General features: G+C 50.3%; 1 protein-coding gene across 1 annotated transcript in view; it reads right to left on the reverse strand.

Moving 5' to 3' along the window:
- The window catches only part of ABCF2 (ATP binding cassette subfamily F member 2), a 37,236-nt gene extending 20,306 nt beyond the window's left edge, over nucleotides 1–16,930 (reverse strand). Inside the window, exons 1-4 of the mRNA XM_068102731.1 lie at nucleotides 16,805–16,930; nucleotides 14,100–14,225; nucleotides 9,630–9,842; nucleotides 6,642–6,824 (exon numbers count right to left, since the gene is read on the reverse strand). Of these exons, the coding sequence (XP_067958832.1) occupies nucleotides 6,642–6,824; nucleotides 9,630–9,842; nucleotides 14,100–14,178 (475 nt within the window). The 5' untranslated portion in view covers nucleotides 14,179–14,225; nucleotides 16,805–16,930. The remainder of the gene's footprint in view (nucleotides 1–6,641; nucleotides 6,825–9,629; nucleotides 9,843–14,099; nucleotides 14,226–16,804) is intronic.
- Between the last annotated feature and the right edge of the window lie 5,739 nt (nucleotides 16,931–22,669).

The following is a 22,669-nucleotide window of genomic DNA, read 5'->3' on the forward strand; positions in this document are numbered from 1 at the left end:
TGCGGCGGTGGATGATTGCTGGCCCAGAGGTTGCCAGAGTTATTCAGGAAATCGAGAATGTGGAGCTTCACTGGGAAAAACGAGTAGACTTATGTATGTCACCATGATCAAACATCGAGTGTGCAGAAATCCTTTGCAAAAGATGTTCGTTCACTTGTGAGTGTAATCGAGGAACTGGGCAACCCTTTTGATGAGGAGAGCCAAGACTTACTTGTCCTCGATACCAAAGAAATTGCAGACCCTTCAGTATTGAAGACGGTCCGTACTACCAATAACCTAGGCCAAGAACAGTTTGATCAATTCACAAAGGAACGTCTCCTAGACAGGACCAAGTCAATCGATGATGTACTTCACCGTAATAAGCTACCACTTTTAGGCACCCCTATAGACAAAACACCTAAGGGAAAGCAACAGTTTACCTCCCTGAAGAGTGACATGGAATTATTTTCTCGGTTGTATATCGGCTGTCAGACTCGGGATGGAAATCTTGATGAATTCTTTCGACACGAGAACCAAGGATGCCCACCAGCACTCTCTGAGGCAGGGAGACTTCACCGAGGCACCAAGAGTGACTTGTTGACGTGTCTGGAAGGCCTTTCCAATGCACAATCAGAAGCTCCTAGTGTCACCAATATATACTGAAACGCAAAAGAAACTTACCACCTTTGAAACCTTTAAATATCAACAATAACACTGCGTGTAGTAAATGTGTGAACTTATTTGTGGACAATAGTGTCCTCACTGTCAGACAAAACGGTCACGGATGGTCACTTGAACCTTCAATGGTCACTTCATAGCAGCTGTTGAACAGCCGTTTTGACTGTCAGTGATTAGCCAAGGGGTACGGGATGATTTTAATGAGCTGCACGTGATGTCTTGATATTGGCTTTAAAAAGGCCAGTGCAAAATGGGCATTTCAATCAACATGCCACAATTGTCAAGGGATCAACGGCAGCGTGCCCTGGGCATGCTGCAAGGCGGACTGAGCTACCGTGAGGTGGCACGTCGCCTTGGCTGTTCACACCAGACGATATCGGCCCTGGTGGACAGAGACACCCTCCACAACTCTGCAGATGACAGACCTCGATCAGGGAGGCCACGAGTCACCACTGCAAGGCAGGACAGGCAGATGGTCCGAAGTCACCTGCGGGATCGATTCCGTCCAGCATCCCGCACTGCGGCAGAAACTCCGGGGCGTGCAAACCCACGGATCTCCAATGATACTGCACGAAGACGACTGCATGACTATGGTCTGACTGCCAGAAGACCATACAGAGGCCCCGTGATGACGGCTGCCCATCGCCGCAACCGACAGAGATGGTGCCAGCAGCATCAGCAGTGGACCTTGGCGCAGTGGAACGAGGTCGCTTTCAGCGATGAGTCAAGGTTCTGTGTGGACAGTCCTGATGGGCGTGAGCGTGTCTGGAGAAGAACTGGCGAGCGATATGCCGATTGTTGCGTGCGTCAAGCCAACAGGTGGGGTGGCCCAAGTGTGATGGTGTGGGCCGCCATATCAGGCCGGTACAGGGCGCCACTGGTGGTTGTGGATGGGAATCTTAACGCCCAGCGGTATGTGGATAACATCCTGCGACCTCATCTGCTGCCATTCCTGCTAGACCACCCAGAACTGAGAACCTTTCAGCATGACAACGCTCGTCCCCATGCTGCTCGCTTTACCACTGCATTTCTCCAAGGCGAGAACATCAACACCATGCAGTGGCCTGCGCTCTCCCCTGACCTGAATCCCATAGAGCACCTGTGGGATGAGCTTGGGAGACGCGTAGTTGGCAGGGCCAGGACACGGGCAGAGTTGCTTCAGACATTGAGGACTGAGTGGGACAGAATCCAACAGCAATCCATCCAAAGACTGGTAGGCAGTACACGCCGACGATGCACTGCCTGTATCCAAAACAATGGTGGCCACACACGCTATTGAAAGGGGACTGACATTGCACCCTGTGCTGTTCTGTACTGTAGAACAAACTGATGAGATGGTGTATCTTGGTCAAAAACTTGACATGTCATCAATAAAATGCCAATGTTTCAATTAGCAATTGTTGGTTTGTTTTATTTTGAACTGTTACAATTTTATTACATTTCAAACAAGTGGTAAGTTTCTTTTGCGTTTCAGTATCGTATTAGATGGAGCAGCCATCATTCAAATGCTGAAGCCAGGAACTGCAAAGACATTTCTTGAATATGCCAGTCAGGTGTTCATCCCATACATCTTAGGACAGCTTCAACATGCATTACGTTTAGATCTGGTCTGGGACAGCTATGCAATTGATTCTCTAAAAGCAACAGCCAGGGCAAAACGTGGAAAGGGGGTTCGCAGACGTGTTGAGTCTGCACCCATACCAAAAAACTGGCAGGACTTCTTGCGTGTGGATATCAATAAGACAGAACCGTTCAGTTTCCTGTCAAAAGTACTCATCCATTCATTCGATACTGAAAACAAGGAGCTGGTAGTCACAGATGGGGACCGGGGTACTCTGTGTGCCACCATAACAGGACATTGACTCACTTGCACCATGCAACCATGAAGAGGCAGACAGTCGAATGTTGCTGCATGTAGCACATGCTGCAAAGCACGGACATCACCAGATACTAGTACGTACTGTTGACACCGATGTTGTGGTGTTGGCTGTGATGGTAGCTCATACACTACCAGATAAAGATGAACTGTGGCTAGCTTTTCGAACAGGAAAGAGTTTTCGCTACATACCAACGCACAAAATTGCAGCCTGTCTGGATCCAGAGAAATCACGTGCGCTTCCAATGTTTCATGCCCTAACAGGGTGTGATACGGTGTCAGCCTTTGTTGGACATGGAAAGAAAACTGCATGGGCAACTTGGAACTCACTGCCGGAGCTCACTGATGCACTTTTGCGACTAGCACATGCTCCCAGTGGGATCTCGGAACAAAGCATGAGTGTCATTGAGAGTTTCGTCATACTCCTCTTTGATCGAACAAGTACTTGCACTGATGTTAACAAGGCTAGGAAGAAGCTGTTTGCAAAGAATAACTCTATTAAGCGAATTCCACCAACACAGGCTGCTCTAGAACAAAATGTTAAGAGGGCTGTTTTCCAGGGTGGCCATATCTGGGGCCAGACATTGCTTCCACAGCCTGCACTTCCTTCTCCATGTAGCTGGGGTTGGATAAAGACTGATGATGGACTTTATCAACCAAATTGGACGACACTTCCTGAAGCATCCAAGACCTGACCTGCTATGAGTTGATCTCCTGTGGCTGCAAGTGCAGAAAGGCTGCACTTAAATGCACTGCTCTCTGCTGGTGTGAAGGATAATGTCCAAGAAACTAATATACCTAGCAGTACGACAATTTTTACATAAGCTGAACTGTTTTAAAGCAATATGCTCAGATATGATCACATTCTGTGAACATGGCGGCCATTTTGAAAAATGGCACCCATAAATATTCAGGCCAGCACCTGGTTAATATTCTGGCATAAGATCATGAGCAATTGGCAGCTCTAAAGTGGCTATTAGACACAAACAAAGACATCTAGTAGGCATTATCTGTATTGCAAATGCCATATGGCCACCATTTTGGAAAATGGCCACTCTGGCCAACATAGGTACAATTTCAAGTGCCTCCATGTCCGAAATTGTTTACTATGTAATTATCTATGTCTGTGCCAATTTTGATGCTTTTATCAAAAAATGAACAATTGGTTTGCTAATCCGCTGGACGAACATACTGTTGCGGTTTTGAGTTTGTACAGCGAGTTTAATAAAGGTTAAAATTTCCCCCTCATAGTCACACAAGCAACATGTAGCCTCGTGATAGTATAGTTATGTCTTAGTATTTGTGAACTTAGTCCTTCTCCTATGTTAGTTCTGCGTTGAGTAGAGTCAGGAGAATAGGCCCTATTTCTACCGACTTTCCAGCTACCCTAGCCTCATGCCCCTTTGCGCTAACTTGGGTTCATTTTGGGCGAGTTAACACGAGGCAGGCTAGGAAGGTCAGGAGGACCGAGGCGGAGCGGGCAGAAGCGCTGACGGTAAGCACGAGCCGCCAATCAGGGCTCAGAGGTGGTGGCGGCGGCGTGGCGTCATAGGGCGTGGGAAGAAGGTTCGAGCGGGTGCCAGAAGGTTCGGGGGGTGTAGCTATAAAACCCGCCCTCGAAAGGACTCGCGAGAGAGAGACGTGCACCAAAGGACTCGCGCGAAAAGGATTGGCGAGAGGACTGAAGCGAAGGAACTTGCACTCGAAAGGACTCACGTTGAAAGGACTGCTGCCTGATAGGACTCGATGCAAAGGACTCGCGTTGAAAGGACTGCTGCCTGAAGCGGAGGACTCGATGCAAAGGGCTCGCGCGCACACGGCAGTAAGAAAGAGGACTAACGCTGGAGAACCCGATAGGACTTGATGAGCAAAGAACTCGCGCGCACTGACCAACCAGCTGGGAGGATCTAGGAAGAGGATTTGTGAGCGTCCGAGAGATGTACAATATACGCGGGCGAAGCCGACGCGCATGAACTGAAAGACGCGCTTTTATGAGTGACGCTCGGTTGAGTTTTAGGCCGATCGCTATACAGTGCATTTAAGACGCGCGAGTGAGGAAAACGGCTGTGTAATCGCCAGCCGTGCTGAAAGACCCGCCCTTTGCCGTTCTACCTCGTTATCTGCCTTGTTCGGGAGACGCGCCACGAGGTTCCTGCCATCGCCTGCTGCTATCTTCGCGGGACGTGCTGGGGCCGTGGAGAGCCGGACGGAGGCCGTCTCTGGACGACCACGTCGACGCGTTGGCTGACCACCTACCCATCTGCAATTCCCTGTGTGAGTGTGACGGGCCCGAGTCCAAGGGATAAGTTAAGATTGACGAAGGCTGCTCTGTCTCTCTGCGTCCCCGATCATTGTAAATACGTGTGGGAATAATTAAACCTGTGTTCTTCCTTTCTTCCATTCAATCGTTTCTGTGGTTTCTTCATTGGCTAAGCGTGGTGCGAATAGGATCGCTCAAATCGGGTTCCACTAATTAAGACTGCACGGACCACGTGGTACTCAATCCGCTCGGCGTACTCAAACCACACGTGGCTCGTACGAGGCTTGTTTCCTCGCTTCCAGGGCAGCGCGGGGAATTAGGTAAGAACGAGAAGTGGTCCCGAGACCCTACTCCACGTTTGTCCGGAAGGGACGTATCAAGCCTCGGTTCCGCCAAGCCCAGAAAGAACAAGGGGATTAATCCCCCCTTTGTAGGGGGAAGTAGGGCGGCGTATAACCGTAACAATACCTTTCACCAACCTAACTTCTGCTTCAGGAAATCAAATCCCTCAGCATTGTCATCAACATCTCTCTCGGGAGTGTCACAAGCCTTCCCAAGGTCCCCAAACCCAAAGAAAATTTCATTTGCTTCTTCAACCTCTTCAACTGTCTCAGCGTAAACATCCCATCCTTCAGCCCTCAACCCTAAACCACTATTTTTCTTCGCCCATCTCCCGCCCCACCATTTTCCTTATCCTCCCATCCAGAATCCTCTCCAGTAACTTTATGACAAGACTTGTAAGCATGATGCCAAGGTACCTCCCCGGATATTGTACGTCTCCTTCTTCCATAATGGAACAATTAGACCAGGCTGCTAATCCTCCAGAATGTTTCCCCATCTCGCAGTAAACATTAAAGTCTCTTCGTCAAACAGACTCAAACTCCTACTGCAATCATCTCCAAACATGTATCAATGAGGTACAGTCTCTGCACCTTCTCCTCCTCCTCCTCAATGGCTGCTACTTTTACACTGCCCTCTAGATAACTCCAGCTCCTACAAATAGCCTCCATATCCCTTCATCCTTGGGTAAAATGCCAGTGGCATAGAAAAGGCCCCTTTATATAAGGGTATGTGCCATGTGGCAAAGTATAGAAAAGAAGAGACATTCCATAGCTTGTAGAAAATGCCAAACAATATAAAATAAAGGGCATTCAAAAAAAATGTCATGTGGATGCTGGACTACCCCCTTGTGTTCTGAGGAGGAACCAAGTAATGCTCTAGAAAAGTTAATATAAAGCAGCACCAATTTGATTCATTCAGCTGCATGAAGAAATAAATGTATTTTATTTGCCAGATGTAGGGTGCCACTTCAGGAAAAACAGATTTACAAAGAAATTCCAAGTTTCAGATTAACAACGGTTTTCGTGTTATATTTTTCCCTCAAAATACGGGTGACACGCCCCTTTTCACACTCGTAAATTGCGCATTTGTTTTATTAGCGTTTTTGAAGACGCAAATCTTCTGTTCTAATAGAAATACAAAGCTGAAAATGAGTTTCTAGGCTAATTCTGGCCCAGACCTTCAGATTCCACAGCGAGAAATGGTTCATCTCTCCTACTTTGGAAGTTATGGACCCCGAAAATCCTTTTTTGGTTTGGTTTGGCGCTAAATTGTTTTTTCAGATTTTGGGGGTCCATAATATTGACCCTTTTGAAGTGTTTTCGATTACAAATGCTTTTTTTTTCCTGTGCATTCTGAAATGGGTGCAAAACAACTGGCATCGGTCATTATCCAATGGAACACTATGATCAATAAAAGTAGCAGGTTAGAACAATCACATGAAACAATATTTGCTAACCGCGATTTTAAAAAACGAAAACAAGCACAATATTTTCAAGCTTAACTTACAGTCCTCCGCAGCCAATCGTTCAGCCTCTTTCTCAAGCATGATGCGCTCGTGGTCCACATCCATGACACAATGAAGTGGAGTCTTGTCACTCGGGGGCATTTCTCGTGTCAGGTGGTAAATGTCCATGTGAGGTGGTATGGGTAGTTCTTGAAGACCGATAGCAGACAGCAACATAGATTTCCCTTTGAATGACGGCAAAAGAGAGGCACATGCATTAGATTAAGTGGACGGGCAGACACAGATATTAAAAAAGAAAGAAAATTTAACTATGGACACCAAAACTGTTTGTAAATTCAGACAGCAATTTAATCTCATCAACACTCCTCGGACCATTCCCCTTTTTGCACATAGTTTTCTCCTTTCTTGCTCCTCTATATTTTATTCCCAGTCTTCTTTCAGCATTTAAGCTTGTTCCCCTGATGTGCACTCGTGCCCTGATAATCTCCTACTCCTCCCATCTTTGCTCTCATTACCCTTTTTGCTGGATCCCTCCACCCTGCTGTGTTTTCCTGCTTTCCACCGTTCTTTGACGTTGTGTTCCAGCTCTTCCACGAGCCTAGATATTGTATGAAAAGCCAAAAGGGGGGGGGGGGGGGCGGGGGGTATAAAAACACAAGGAAGAATCGCTTTGCAATACATGTTGCCTACCAAGTTTTCAGTTCAACATGCTAAAGCGCAAGACGGAAAATTGTGGAAAACTGACCCGTGTATAATATGTTGCATTTTCTAAGTCCATAGGACAAAATGCCCTGAAACTTACCACAACAAAGCCAGGTACCAAGTTTCAGTGGATTATGTTAAAAGGTATGGGGAAAAAAAAAGCAGAAACCATAGGTGGGATGGACAGACAGATGAACGGATAGACAGAAAGCAAACAAAAATCCAAGACCGAGGGGTCCTGCAGACCCTCAAGTAGAATGGCTGTATCAGGTTTCAGAGCAATCGGTTGATAAATAAGGGACGAGTAGGGATCCACAATTCCAAGGGGTAAACTCCCTCTCTCCCCCACCTCCCGACCCCGCAAACCCGGGAACCCTCGGATCATCAAATAATTGAAAGGCTGAGCGATTGCGCGGGCCACTGTCTTGTATTAATGCGTCAAGTTTCAAAACAACCAGGTGGGTGATAAGGGAGGGAGGGGTAGCAAAAATATCAAAAAGTCAATGGACGACCAGACATCATGACCCATTTTACAAGTATCTCTTCGAGATGAGATGACGTAAAAATACAAAGGCCAATTTAACGTCCTGACGGTACTCTCCGCCATTACAACGTCGACCGATATGCCTCCGCCCACATTATTATATCATTATACATAGTGTGCCAAGTTTGACATAGATCACTTCAGCCATTCTTAAGCTATCGCGGTAACAAAATAATTTTTACTTAACATGACCTCTGACCTCTTGATGCTACAATCCAATGAGTTCATCTTTGCAGCATCTATATTCTATACTAATACCAAATTTGTTAAAATTCCCACCACTGGTTCACAAGTTGGCCGGGTAACAATTTTTACCGAACATGACCTCTGAGCTTTGACCTCTCGACTCCAAAATCGAATAAGTTCATCTTTGCATCATAACATATGCTGAATGCTGAATGGAGAAGGTGGATCAGACTCGGCAACGGTTGCTAGAGTGAGATGTGCATGGAAGAAGTTTCGGGAACTGAGTGGCGTGCTGACGAGGAGGGGTGTGTCGTTGAAGCTGAAGGGAAAGGTGTATGCTGCATGTGTGAGAAGTGTTATGATTTATGGGAGCGAGACATGGGTAATGAACGTAGAGCAGCAACAAAGGCTGGAAAGGGTGGAAATGCGAATGGTTCGGTGGATGTGCGGAGTGTCGCTGAGAGAGAGGAAGACAAATGATGAATTGCGAAAAATGATGGGAATAGAGCCTGTGATTGATGCTGTGAAGAGGAACAGGTTGAGATGGTTTGGTCATGTGTTGAGGAAGGATGAAAGTGACTGGTTTAAAAGAGTGATGGAAATAAATGCAGAAGGAAGTAGAGGACGGGGAAGACCGAGAAAGACTTGGCGAAAGGTGGTGGAAGAAGAAATGCGGGCAAGGGGGTTAACAAGGAGAGATGCAGAAAATAGGGCAAAATGGAGAAGATTGTCATGGGGACCGCAAGGCTAAACCCCGCTCTAGTAGGGAAAATGGCCTTAAAATGCATGTTGTTGTTGTTGTTGATTGCATCATAACATAGAATTACAACAAGTTTGGTGAAAAATCCTATGACTGGTTCACAAGTTAGCTTGGGAAGAGAATTTTTACCTAACGGGACATCTGACATTTGACCTTTGACCCCAACATCTAATCAGTTCATTTTTGCGTCATTATACATACATGTACCATCCCGCTCTAGCAGGGAAAATGGCCTTAAAATGCATGTTGTTGTGTGGTGTTGTATACATACATGTACCAACTTTGGTTAAATTCCCATCACTGGTTCACAGGTTATCACAGTAACAGGATTTTTACCTAACATAACCTCTAACCTTTGACCTTATTACCTACACAAAGTTTGACTTGGATCCCTTCAGCCGTTCTCAAGTAATGACCCCATTTTTCGTTTTCCGTCTTCTGTAGACGTTTTCCGTCTTCGGTAACGAAAACCTATCAGGGATGGACAACCCAAAAATGTAACGCCTCAAGCAATTTCATTGGCGGGGGAATAAAAATAAAAAAACGATTAAAATATTAGCAAATATTCCAGCTACAATATACCGAGTGTCTTCCTTGCCCCAAGAGACTCAGAATGTGTAATGGTCAGGAGAGGTGAGGTCAAAACGAGCACAAATAGTTTGACATTCAGCCTGGATTAGCAATGGCCTTTGCCAAAATGGAATGGATGTTTTTTTCATCAGGCAAATGTTTAATTTTAAATAATGAATGGGATGACGTTTGTGAGGGGGTGGGGGAATAACAATGTGCCTTGCACGATAACAGAAAGCACGTTTCAACCTTATTCGAGCAACTCACCAACACCATTAAGTCCAATGAGGCCATACCGACGGCCAGAGTTGAGCTCAAGCATAGCATCAGAAAGAAGCTCCTGCCCATGAAAGGTCAGTGACATGTTGATCAAGTGCACATCCATGCTGTTGGGATGAGAACTGAGCACCGCTGAGCAACCTCGTGCTGAAGCCTTTTGCAGTTCACATTCATCCAGCTGCTGAGTCAGCTCCTGAACAGCTAAGGAGCCACAAGACAAAAAAAAATAAAAAATAAAAATGTCCATTTATATTAAAAAAATAAAATAAAATAATTATATGTATATATTAAAATAAAATGTACATGTATATTTTTCATTATAAAAAATTCAATAAATACCAAGCAAACTAAAAAGAAAACCTACAAGAAAGCCGCTCAAAATGCAAATCCCATCCATGTCCGCTTTGTACTCAAACTAAACGACATGAACTACTAAATACATTTTAATGTACGGTACATTTTATTACCTTCGCCACCAAAGGTGGATGGAGGTTATGTTATCACCCCTGTCTGTCCGTTTGTAAACAAGATGTCTCAAAAAGTTTTTGACCGATTTGGACGAAATTTGGCATAGAGGAAGACTTGATTCAATTTTGGTCAAGATTTGAATCCGGATCAGATAATTTTTTTAAAGCGATTCTTCATTATCATCGAGTGATAGGGCTAAAACCAATTATATAACACAATATCTCAAAAGGTTATGGACGGGTTTGGACGAAACGTAGTAGACAGATTGAGTGTGTGACAAGGACGAATCGATTCGATTTTGGTGAAGATCTGAATATGAATTAGGATATGAGAATTATTTGATTTTGAAGTGATCATTCACCATTAAGTGATATGGCCAAAACCGACATAAAGCAGGATATCTCAAAAAGTTATGGACGGATTTGGACCAAACTTGGTGGACAGGTTGTGTGTTTGACAAGGAAGAATCGATTCAATTTTGGTGAAGATCGGAATATGAATTCGGAAAAGAGAATTATTTGATTTTCAAGTGATTCTTCACCATTGAAAGATCGGTCGAAAAGCGATATACAACATGATATTTAAAAAGGTTAAGGACGAGTTATGACTAAACTTGGTGGACGAATTGGTTAGGTGACAAGAACAAGCTGATTAGATTTTGGTTCGGGTCCGATGCCAGATCCGGCCTATCAAAACCTTCCTGGGATAAAACAAACCTGGGATACAAAACAAACTGATATCAAATCCTTCCTCTTCTCCAATGGCTTGATCTCCGATCATCAATTTGGATTCAGACCAGGTCATTCTACTCTGGCCATGCTGCTTCTGCTGTCTCAACAATCGATGGAGGTCCTCAATGCCAAACGGGAAATCAGAGCTGTCTCCCTTGAAATATCACGTGCCTTCGATACGGTCTGGCACCCAGCTCTGCTCACCAAACTCTCCTCCTATGGTATCCATGGAAATCTCCATGCATGGCTTGCGGACTTCCTCTCTGGTCGTAGTCAACGTGTGGCCCTGAATGGATTTCTCTCATCTCCCCTTCCTGTTCAGGCTGGAGTTACCCAAGGCAGTGTTCTGGGCCCTGTGCTTTTTCTGGTCTTTATCAATGATCTCTCCGGCTGGTCTTGGCTTAGCCTGGTGTTGGCTTAGCGGCTAGGGTGCCAGCTGAGGATCCTAGGATCCTGGGTTCGCATCCCAGTCGATTGCTGAATTAACGCCAGGGAGGTTGACTCAGCCTGTCATCCTTCCGAGGTCGGCTAATTTGAGTACCAGTTCACTGGTAATTCCCTGTTTGTCGTAAAAGGCGACAAACAGGGTTGGCGGCAGGAAGGGCATCCGGCCGTAAAACATTGCTTCAAAAAGGGGACCAACAAAAACAACAACAACCACGGTGCCAGAAAAAGGCCAACCCCCGCTTTGCAGGGAAAAATGGCCTCTAAAGGTGTGTTTTTTTATTTTTATCAATGATCTCTCCGACTCTCTGGAAAATCCTCGATCTCTTTGCTGATGACTCCACTCTCTGCCGCTCCATTCCTCTTCCCTCAGATCGGCAGTCTGCAGCCTCCTCACTCTCTGAAGACCTGGACAAAATCACAGTCTGGTCAAACAAGTGGAACATGTCTTTCAATCCTGACAAATCCCACACTCTTACTATGTCTCTCCGAAAAGATCGACTGGACAACCCTCCCATCTACTTTCTCAACAATCCTCTCCAAGAAGTTCTGTCGCTCAAGCTTTTGGGTCTCGCTATCTGACATGATCTTTCTTGGGAAAACCACATTTCCAAGCTGGCCTCCAAAGCCAGTCGCCGACTGGGCATCCTCCGTCGTGCAAAGTCCTTCCTCGGCACACCTGAGCTCCTCACCACATACAAGGCTTTCATCCGCAGCTCAATGGAATACTGTTCTCCCCTATGGGACGGTGCTCCTGCCTCACACCTAGCTCAGCTTCACGCTGTTGAAACCAAAGCTTTCAGAATCATTGGAATCTCCCGTGATGAAGCTATCTCCGAGGGCCTTTCACTCGCTCACCATAGACAGGTAGGTGGTCTTTCTGTCTTCTACCGACTCCTCTCCGGCCTTGCTCCCCCAGCTCTCTGTGCTTTGTCCCCCAAATATTCCTACAGGTCGCACAAGATCTGCCAAAAACCCTCCGATGGTTAAACTGCCGAAATCTCGGCTCTCTGCTCACCTTCACTCTTTCATTCCTCTTTTCTCCCGCCTCTGGAACAAACTCCCACACTCCCTTCAATCCCACTCCTCCCTCCAGGTCTTTAAAACAGCTGTTCACCACGATCTCTTATCTTCCCCCATCCAAAACCTTGATCTTTTCTACCCCCACAAATTCACCCCAGATCCACCTTGTTTGAAATTCCAACTTCTTTACTGGAAGTCCCGGCAGTGTCCATATGTTTTCTACCTCTCCCACCCCCCCTTCCCATGCCTCCCCCCCACAGATATCTCGATGTCCCTGCTCTCAGATGTTGTGTTTGTGTTCCTCCCCCTCTCGCCCCATCTTGTCTACCGCTCCCCATGTTATATGTTTTATGTGTTGGTTTGTCTCTGTGTGATTAATGTTAGCTCTTTCACGAGCCTCGATCTTGTATACAAAAAAAAAAAAAAAAACCTGTTCAGCCTGGCGGAGGTATGCGCTCAACAGAGTGCCGTACTAGTTGGCTTTGGCAATCATGATTTGAACACTGGTGACCCCAACCGACCACGTTACTCAAAAACCTTCCTTTGCAACCAAGATGGAATCAATAGCTCCCGAGACAAGTCAATATTTCGATAAGCCAAAAGCCATTTATACTTATAGGTGTAGAACTATGCAGGATTCAAAAATGCAAAATTGTAATGCGTCTTTTAGTTCCTTTGAAATCTAGGTGTTTCACCTTGGAACTTTGATCGGCTAATTTGTCCAAAGCGGCCTGAAGGCAAGGCATGAAGCCTAAGGCCGATGCGTACTGCGTCGTTCGAAGACCGGTAGCACCTATGCTTTCGATATTTCATGGTCATTTTGTGATATACGACAGGTTCGACGACATGTTCGGCCTGAATGGCATAAAATCAAAATGGCGGTGTGTGGGGTCAGCCGTTGTACGCCGTAATGACATCACAACAACAACAACAACAACAACAACAACAACAACCACCACCAGACAATAAGGCCATTTACCCTGCTAGAGCAGGGGTTAGCCTTGCGGTCCCCATGACAATCTTCTCCATTTTGCCCTATTTTCTGCATCTCTCCTTGTTAACCGCCTTGCCCGCATTTCTTCTTCCACCATCTTTAGCCAAGTCTTTCTCGGTCTTCCCCGTCCTCTACTTCCTTCCACATTCATTTCCATCACTCTTCTCAACCAGTCACTTTCATCCTTCCTCAACACATGACCAAACCATCTAGACCCGTTTCTCTTTACAGCGTCAATCACAGGCTCTATTCCCATCATCTTTAGCAATTCATCATTTGTCTTCCTCTCTCTCAACGATACTCCGCACATCCGTCGAACCATTCGCATTTCCACCCTTTCCAGCCTTCGTTGCTGCTCTACATGCATGACCCATGTCTCGCTCCCATAAATCATAACACTTCTCACACATGCAGCATACACCTTTCCCTTCAGCTTCAACGACAACGTAATGACATCACAGGCGTAATTAAATCACATCACCTGCCATGTGACCAGATCCTCAGCTCTGATTGGTGTACGTTTGTAAGGTACATACATACGGACTGTCAAACTGTTCTAGACAGCTTTGTCGTACGGGCTACACCACAACATTTCACCCACGCCCCCCAACCTCCACACTCCTTTGGAATATTTCTGGCTCTTTCAGCTTTCACGAAGCAATTTCTAAGCTTTACAGATCTTCCTCCTCAACTTTTCAGGATAAAACGTTTTGCTGAAGGATGTAAACAAAGTGCATACCAACGTCACTACTTCAACACACTGCAATGACCTAGAACGCTTCTGAGCCATGGTCTCACCTTTCACTTTGGGTTTAACCTTGTTCCGAGCCGCCTCTTTCTTCTTGGCCGCTTTTTTCTTTGCCATGTCGGAAGGCATCGTCAGATGCAAGGTAAGCAAGCTTGTCAGTTTCAAGCACACCGATTCTGCAAGGCAAAAAATACCAGTTCAATGCATGCCACAATCACCATTACAGCCCCTACACAGGTAGGACAACCACTTTTTACGTTCTGGCAACTGAATGAATGAAACCCAAAATATTCAAGATCAGAAACTGCCATTAGGTTCATATTTCACCACCACAAATCTTTCACAAAACATCAAAACATGGCCACTTCCTGAATGGTAACCAAATGTGGCTTGCAGAGCTGAGAAAGGCAATGAAGGATGGTGCAGACATGTACAGATGTGTCGAACGAATCAATCGTCATGGCAAATTGTACGCACAATTCTTGGAATAACAGAGAAGAGGAAGATTTGGAAAAGGGGCGACGACGATTTTCGCAAACCTTTAAATGGAGTTTCCTGAGGTCAAGTATTGGGATGCAACAGTCATTTATCAGCTCCAAATATTGCCAGTTGATTCAATGAAGGAGCACGATTGATGGTCGCACATGGAAAACATGGGCAAGGTAAAGCTACATTTAAGAAAACTGGTTCGACAGGCCCAACGTTCGTCTGAAGGTGGCAGGATTTTGTAATTAGTTCAGTGTCGCCAATTAATTAGTTCAGGACAATTCTTCGCAAAAGGCCATGGGGGATCTTTAACATCCATGGACTAATGGTAACAGGAGGTGCATCCATCTGAGGAACAGCACAATGTGATGGCCTGCCCACGAAACTCCAGACAGTTTATAGTTGGGTCAGCGAGCAAACCCACACGAGACGACTTGAAGTACGCTACCTGCACACTATCCGATCACACCAGACTTGACTTTCTCACACAGACAACTACTCAGATCATGGGAAGTCACATCCCAGAGGCCTCTGGGTATCCACGATGGAATCTTTATGAAAAATCGCTTTTCTCTCTGCACTCAGAGAGGCAGATGAGGACGAATTTCCTCCTCCACATGGATGCCAAACTACGGGGTATTTCCATGCCCTGTCGTTTAAATGCTCAGCGTCAGCAAGGAAGCAACAATTGTGAACGTTTCCATGGATAAGAACCAACCCTGGACAGGTCACCGCCGCTCATTCCGCAATCTGAAGAAATTGGTTGTACAGCCATGGGAATGGAACCCACAGCAGGAAGGACAATACAAACTGTCACTCACTCCACCAAAGCCACATGACTGGCCCACCCTACTCCAGAGGTGGTCATTTACATCAATTAAACTAGAGCGGCACTCAGTCGGGAGCATATTGTCAGGTGGTGGCCTCCACCTACTTGGCCATAATCACTCGATGGTGAAGAATCACTTTAAAAATTTTTTTACTAGCCGGATCCGGATCTTCACCAAAATTGAATCGATTCTTCTTCGTCACACACATAACCTGTCCAACAAGTTTCGTCCAAATCCGTCCATAACTTTTTGAGATATCCTGCTATGTATCGTTTTTGGCCCGATCTCCCAATGGTGAAGAATCACTTGAAAAATTCTCATAGCCGGATCCGAATCCGGATCTTCACCAAAATCTAATGATTTCGTCCTCGTCACATTCGCTACATCTCTGCCAAATTTCGTCCGAATCCGTCCACAACTTTGAGATATTTTGTTCACAAACGGACAGACAAACAGGGGTGAAAGAAAACACCTTTGGTGGCGCAGGTAATAATGAACCGGGCAATTCCAAATCCCAGGTAAACTTGTGAACACCTGCATCCAGTTTTCCAGCATCCCATCAAAGGGTTTACAGAAATTAAATCGTAAAAATCGTTTTACCTACAAAAGAAAGATTCTCGTTCTGATATATCAACCTCTGTTGGAGCTGAGTTGTTAGGGTTAACCATGGTGTTGGTTAACCCCCATGGTGTTGGTTAACCCCCTTGGTTAACCCCCATGGTGTTGCCGAAGCAGTTTTATCGGCAATGGTTTCTGGGTGTTTCGCCATTGCCTTTCCCAACAATAGTCAGGTCAGGAATTCGTTCCAGGGTGCCGGCGATAACACGCCTACTCTTCGTGAAGGACACCATGGCATCTTTAACGTCCGCCAACCAATTCCGGCAGACGGAACCAATTCCGGCAGACGGAACCAATTTCGGCCGGTCCTCCGAGGGACACATCGATGACGCGCAAGGTCACGTGGTGCATCACGTCACGCAGATCCGCCTGGGAGGGGCAAAGCACTTAAAACGTTTTTTTTTGTTTTTTTTACCCTTCAATTAACGGATTTTCAACCATCTTTAACGAATTTAATTTTAAGCGAATATTTATTAACTAAAGACAAAGCGAAGATTGAAAACACAATTTACGTTTATTGAGCATAAAGTTTTAATACAGTCCCTTTTCCTCACCCTCACAAAAAAGTCCCTGTACATGAAACCGCCACACGGACGCCGACGTGGATCGGTATGGGCGGGATCGAGACGAGCTAGAATGGCGGGAAAGCGCGCACGACGTTCTCGACAACGCACGACGTGAAGGCCGGCCGGTGACCCACATGTCTGGCACTCAATTCCCACAAAGATATATTCGAAGACTCTTAAAACATCCACACGTTTAAGATCGCTAACTGAGGGTTATGGGGAGATTGAATGATAACAGAGCAGCAGGAAACTTACCCACAAATTAACGTCTTTGAGGCACAAAGAACAAAACCACCTCTTCCCTGATGAGTAACCGGCCGGCACACGACACGTGATTCTCCCCCTCTTCCTGCCCACGTTGTATCCGCCCGTAGTATCGCCATTCCTCATTGGTTTATTCGAGATTTCGTGTTTCGTCGGTCATCCTAAACACTGAAATACTCCTCCTATACTATATTATCCTCGCAAAATAGTACTCGTCCACGAGGAAATATGCCGTCTAACGTATTTAAATATTACACTAGCGCTCGTTACACCGCCAATAATATCCTGCACATATACACCGTTCAATAGTAATTGTGAGGCAAACCACGCCCCTAAATCGAACGATGACGCACGAAACGACACAGGGAAGCAGGTCCAAGAGGGTAACACCTTCCTCGTACAAAACCGAGAGAAAGAAAACTGCCTCACGAACATATGTACGGTAGCCTATAGGTAAATTGACATGTCTACCAATGACGTACGAACTTTTTTTTTTTGCATAGCGTCAAAAATGGTCGTGGAAGAGCTAGAACACTGAACGTAACAGGACAAAAGGAACAATAAACATTGGGGGAGACACCAACAGCAGAATTGGAGGACAGCACAAAGACAGACTTGGACAAGGTTGGGGTTAACGAGGGTAGAAAAGATTATGGTTTTGGTGGTGGTGAACATCTGTCTTGAAGACCTGGAGGGAATGAGATTGAGGAGAATGTGGAAGGTCAGGTTACACAGGTGGGGGGAAAAAGAGGAATAAAGGCCTTCATGGCCTTGCCAACCTCATCCCTGAATGAAGAATCACTGAAAAAAAATTAAACGATCCGGATCTTCAGCAAAATCGAATCAATTGGTCTGTAGCGGTTCCCGCTGAATGTACACAATCGCCTTGCACCTGCCAGGACGCGGCCAGGGCGCGATCGCCATGCCGGGCTCGTCCGGACGGGCCCAGACGCGCCTCTCCTGGGCATGCCCGGACTCGCTGTTCCCGGGCACGCCCGAACCTCCCGGGCACGCCCGGTCTCGTCTTTCCCGGGCATGCCCGCTCTCGCCTTTCCAGGGCTCGCCCAGAGCGCCCGGGCACGCCCAGCCTCGACTTGCCAGGCCGCGTCCAGGACGCTCGGGCATGTCCAGACTCGCCTTTCCAGGGCTCGCCCAGAGCGTCCGGGCATGCCCGCTCTCGCCTTTCCAGGGCTTGCCCAGAGCGCTCGGGCACGCCCAGCCTCGACTTGCCAGGCCGCGTCCAGGACACCCGGGCATGTCCAGACTCGCCTTTCCAGGACTCGCCCTTGACACCCGGGCATGCCCGGTCTCGGTTTTCCCGGGCAAACGCCCCGACATAAATGTGTATATATATTGCTGCCCGATAAACGGGCTTGTCAGAATACCTGAGCTGTTTTGTTTCGATAAAGCAACTCGGACAAATTCCGTCTTTGGTCGCGTCAATTCTTTCGACTCGCGTTGGAGCGCAGCTCCTTCACTGGTGACCTACCGACATGGACACGGCAGTGACTCTTAAACTGCCTACCTTCTGGGAGGCTCACGCGGCTGTTTGGTTCGCCCAGGCGGACTCCCAGTTCGCCCTGCGAGGCATCACCGCGGACGACACCCGCTTCCACCACGTCGTGGCAGCGCTCGGTTCTGCCACCGTGGCCCGCGCCCTGAGCCTCCTCGAGCACCCGCCGGCTGCCGACAAGTATGACGCGCTGAAGACGCTCCTCCTCGACGCTTTCACCCTCTCACCGGCGGCACGCGCACGGCGCCTGCTCGACCTGCCCGAGCTCGGCGACATGCGCCCCTCCGAGCGCATGGACTATATGCTCTCGTTGCTCGGTGAGCACTCTCCGGATTTTCTGTTCCGCGAGCTGTTCCTTCGCCAGCTGCCTCACCCGGTACGCCTCGCCCTGGCTGGCACGTCGATCACCGATCCCCGCGCCCTCGCCAGGGAAGCCGATAAGATCTCCTCGGCGGGCCAACACATCGGCGTGGCTACCTGGAGCCTGCCGCCGTCCGAGGCGACGCCCGAGCGCCCTGCGCGGTTGGAGGCCGAACTGCCGGTGCAACTGGCGGCCGCCACGCCGCGCCGACCGCTTCCGACACGACGGCCGGGGCATCCACCTGACCAGGCGTGGTGTTATTACCACGCCAGGTTCGGACACAAGGCTCGGACGTGCCGACCCCCGTGCACTTTCGGCAAGTCGGGAAACGGCCGGGCCGGCGTTCATTCCCAGCCATGAGCGCCGGCCACTCGGGCAACTTGCTTTTTATTCGGGACAAAGCGTCCAGGCGGCGTTTCCTTTGTGACACCGGTGCCCAACTGAGCGTCATACCCGCCTCCGAGCAGGACAGGCGGGACGCCGTTTGCGGCCCTTCTTTGGTCGCTGCTAATGGCTCGGCCATACGCACTTTCGGCCCGCGCGACGTCACCCTCTGCTTCGGCAGCCAGCGCTTTCAGTGGACCTTTGTGACCGCCTGCGTCCCCATGGCCTTGCTGGGCGCCGACTTCCTCTGCGCGCACGGGCTGCTGGTCGACGTCAAACGTCGTCGCCTTGTCAACGCCGAGACCTTCAGCTCCCTGGCGTGCACGATGAGCAGCTCCGCGCCTACCGAACTGGCGTGCGCCCTCCCGACGGCGAACGAGTTCGCTCGCCTGCTCGCAGAATTCCCGGCCCTCACGCGGCCGACGTTTTCGGCCGTCGCAGTGCGGCATGGGATCGAGCACCACATACCCACTACGGGCCCGCCGGTCTACGCCAGGGCCCGCCGCCTCGACCCAGCCAAGCTCGCCGTGGCAAAGGCCGAGTTCGACGCGTTGGAGCACCTCGGCATCGTGCGGCGCTTCAATAGCGCGTGGGCCTCACCACTGCACATTGTGCCAAAGCCGGGGGGCGGATGGCACCCGTGTGGCGACTACCGCCGCCTCAACGACGCTACCACCCCCGACAGGTACCCGATCCCGCACATCCAGGACTTTTCCGCCCGTTTGGCGGGACGGGTCATATTTTCCAAAATTGACCTGATACGGGGATACCTCCAGGTACCTGTCCGGGCGGCCGACGTCCCGAAGACAGCCGTCATCACGCCGTTCGGCCTGTTCGAATTTTTGAGGATGCCGTTTGGCCTCAAGAATGCGGCCCAGGCGTTCCAGCGCTTAATGGATGGCGTGCTGCGCGACCTGCCATTTCTTTTCGTCTATCTGGACGACATCCTCGTCGCCAGCACGTCCCGCGCCGAGCACCTCCTCCACCTCCGAACACTGTTCGGTCGCCTCAGCGAGCACGGCTTAATTGTCAACCCGGCCAAATGCCACTTCGGCACGACGACCGTTGACTTTTTGGGCCACCGCATCACCAAGACCGGGGCCGTGCCGCTGCCGACCAAGGTCGAGGCCATCACCACGTTCCCGCGTCCCCATTCCATCAAGACCCTACAAGAGTTCCTCGGCATGGTGAATTTTTATCACCGATTCGTGCCCCGCGCTGCTCAGCTCATGCGGCCCCTTTACGAGGCCCTCCGGGGCAAGCCGGCCAAGCATGACATCGTTTGGTCTGCGGCCTTGGATGCGGCCTTCGCGAGCGCAAAACGGCCCCTCACCGACGCAACGCTGCTGGCTCACCCGGTGCTCAACGCGCCCATCGCCCTCACTACGAACGCCTCCAACTACGCGGTGGGCGCCGTCCATGAACAATGGGTGGACGGGGTTTGGCAGCCACTTGCTTTTTTCAGCCGGCAGCTCCGGCCGAACGAGTTAAAATACAGCACATTCGACCGCGAGCTGCTCGGTCTATTCCTGGCCGTTCGCCATTTCCGGCACCTCCTGGAGGGCCGCCCGTTCACGGCTTTCGTCGACCACAAGCCGTTGGTCTACGCAATGGCCAAAGTCACGGAGCCGTCGTCGGCCCGCCAGCAGCGCCACCTCGCTGCCGTGTCGGAATTCACCACGGACATCCGGCACGTCGCCGGCAAAGACAACGTCATGGCCGACTGTCTTTCTCGGGCCAGCGCGAACGCGGTCCACCTCGGCGTGGACTTCGCGCTCATGGCGGCCGACCAGACCACCGACACTTCCGTGCAGGCCCTCCGGGCGGCGGACACGGGCCTCCGCCTGGCCGACATCCCCTTCGCGGGCACCGTCCTGCTCTGCGACGTCTCCCAGGGCCAGCCTCGCCCCATCGTGCCCGTTTCCTGGCAGCGCCGCATCTTTGCCTCCATCCACGGCCTTTCTCACCCGGGCCGGAAAGCTTCTCAGAAGCTGGTGTCGGCACGTTTCGTCTGGCACGGCCTTCGACGGAACGTCCGCGACTGGGCCAACGCCTGCACGGCCTGCCAGCGGGCCAACGTCCACCGCCACACCCAGGCCCCGCTAGCACCTTTCACCGTGCCTGCACGGCGTTTCGACCACGTCCACGTGGACCTGGTGGGTCCCCTGCCCCCATCGCGGGGGTTCACCCACCTGCTCACCATGGTGGACAGGACCACCAGGTGGCCGGAGGCCGTGCCCCTCACCTCCACCACCACCGCCGACATGGCGCAGGCGTTCATCGCCACCTGGGTCGCGCGCTTCGGCGCACCGGCGGACATCTCGTCCGACCGCGGCCCACAGTTCACGTCTGAACTTTGGGGCGCGGTCGCCCGCTCGTTGGGGGTCACGCGGCACCGCACCATGGCCTACCACCCCCAAGCCAACGGGTTGTGCGAGCGGTTTCACCGCTCCATGAAGGCCGCACTCATGGCCGGCCTTCAGGACGACGGTTGGACCGACCGGTTGCCGTGGGTCCTTTTGGGCCTCCGCACGGCCCCCAAGGAGGACCTCCGGGCGTCCGCCGCCGAGCTCGTCTACGGCCAGCCGCTCCGCGTCCTGGGCGAGTTCGTGCCCGACGCTACCAGTCCCTGGTCCGCCGCACACCAGCGCTCGGACCTCCAGGAGGCCGCCCGACGGTTTGCCCCCGTGCCAACGTCCCGCCACGGTGGCCCCCAGTCCTACATCCCCCCGGCGCTTCGCACAGCGGAGTACGTCTTTGTGCGTCATGACGCGCACCGGGGGCCACTCCGGCCGCCGTATGACGGGCCCTTCCGGGTCCTCCGACGGGGCGACAAGTCCTTCGTCGTCGACGTCGGCGGCCGGTCGGACCGGATCTCTGTGGACCGCCTCAAACCGGCGCACGTGGACGTCGACCGACCACCACGGTTGGCCCTTCCTCCGTGGCGAGACCGCCCCCCGTCTACAGTTCCCCCCGCTCGACCACCCACCACCGGATCGGACCCCCCCACCACGACCCTCCAGGGGTCACTTTGGCCGGGTCATCCAGACCCCCCTTAAATTGACCCTGGCGGTGCAGGTCGATTCTGGAGGGGCGTGTGTAGCGGTTCCCGCTGAATGTACACAATCGCCTTGCACCTGCCAGGACGCGGCCAGGGCGCGATCGCCATGCCGGGCTCGTCCGGACGGGCCCAGACGCGCCTCTCCTGGGCATGCCCGGACTCGCTGTTCCCGGGCACGCCCGAACCTCCCGGGCACGCCCGGTCTCGTCTTTCCCGGGCATGCCCGCTCTCGCCTTTCCAGGGCTCGCCCAGAGCGCTCGGGCACGCCCAGCCTCGACTTCCCAGGCCGCGTCCAGGACGCCCGGGCATGTCCAGACTCGCCTTTCCAGGACTCGCCCTTGACACCCGGGCATGCCCGGTCTCGGTTTTCCCGGGCAAACGCCCCGACATAAATGTGTATATATATTGCTGCCCGATAAACGGGCTTGTCAGAATACCTGAGCTGTTTTGTTTCAATAAAGCAACTCGGACGAATTCCGTCTTTGGTCGCGTCAATTCTTTCGACTCGCGTTGGAGCGCAGCTCCTTCAGGTCCTTG

This window comes from Myxine glutinosa, chromosome 7 (assembly GCF_964187855.1).
Source record: "Myxine glutinosa chromosome 7, kmMyxGlut1.1, whole genome shotgun sequence".
Classification (NCBI taxonomy): Eukaryota; Metazoa; Chordata; class Myxini; order Myxiniformes; family Myxinidae; genus Myxine; species Myxine glutinosa.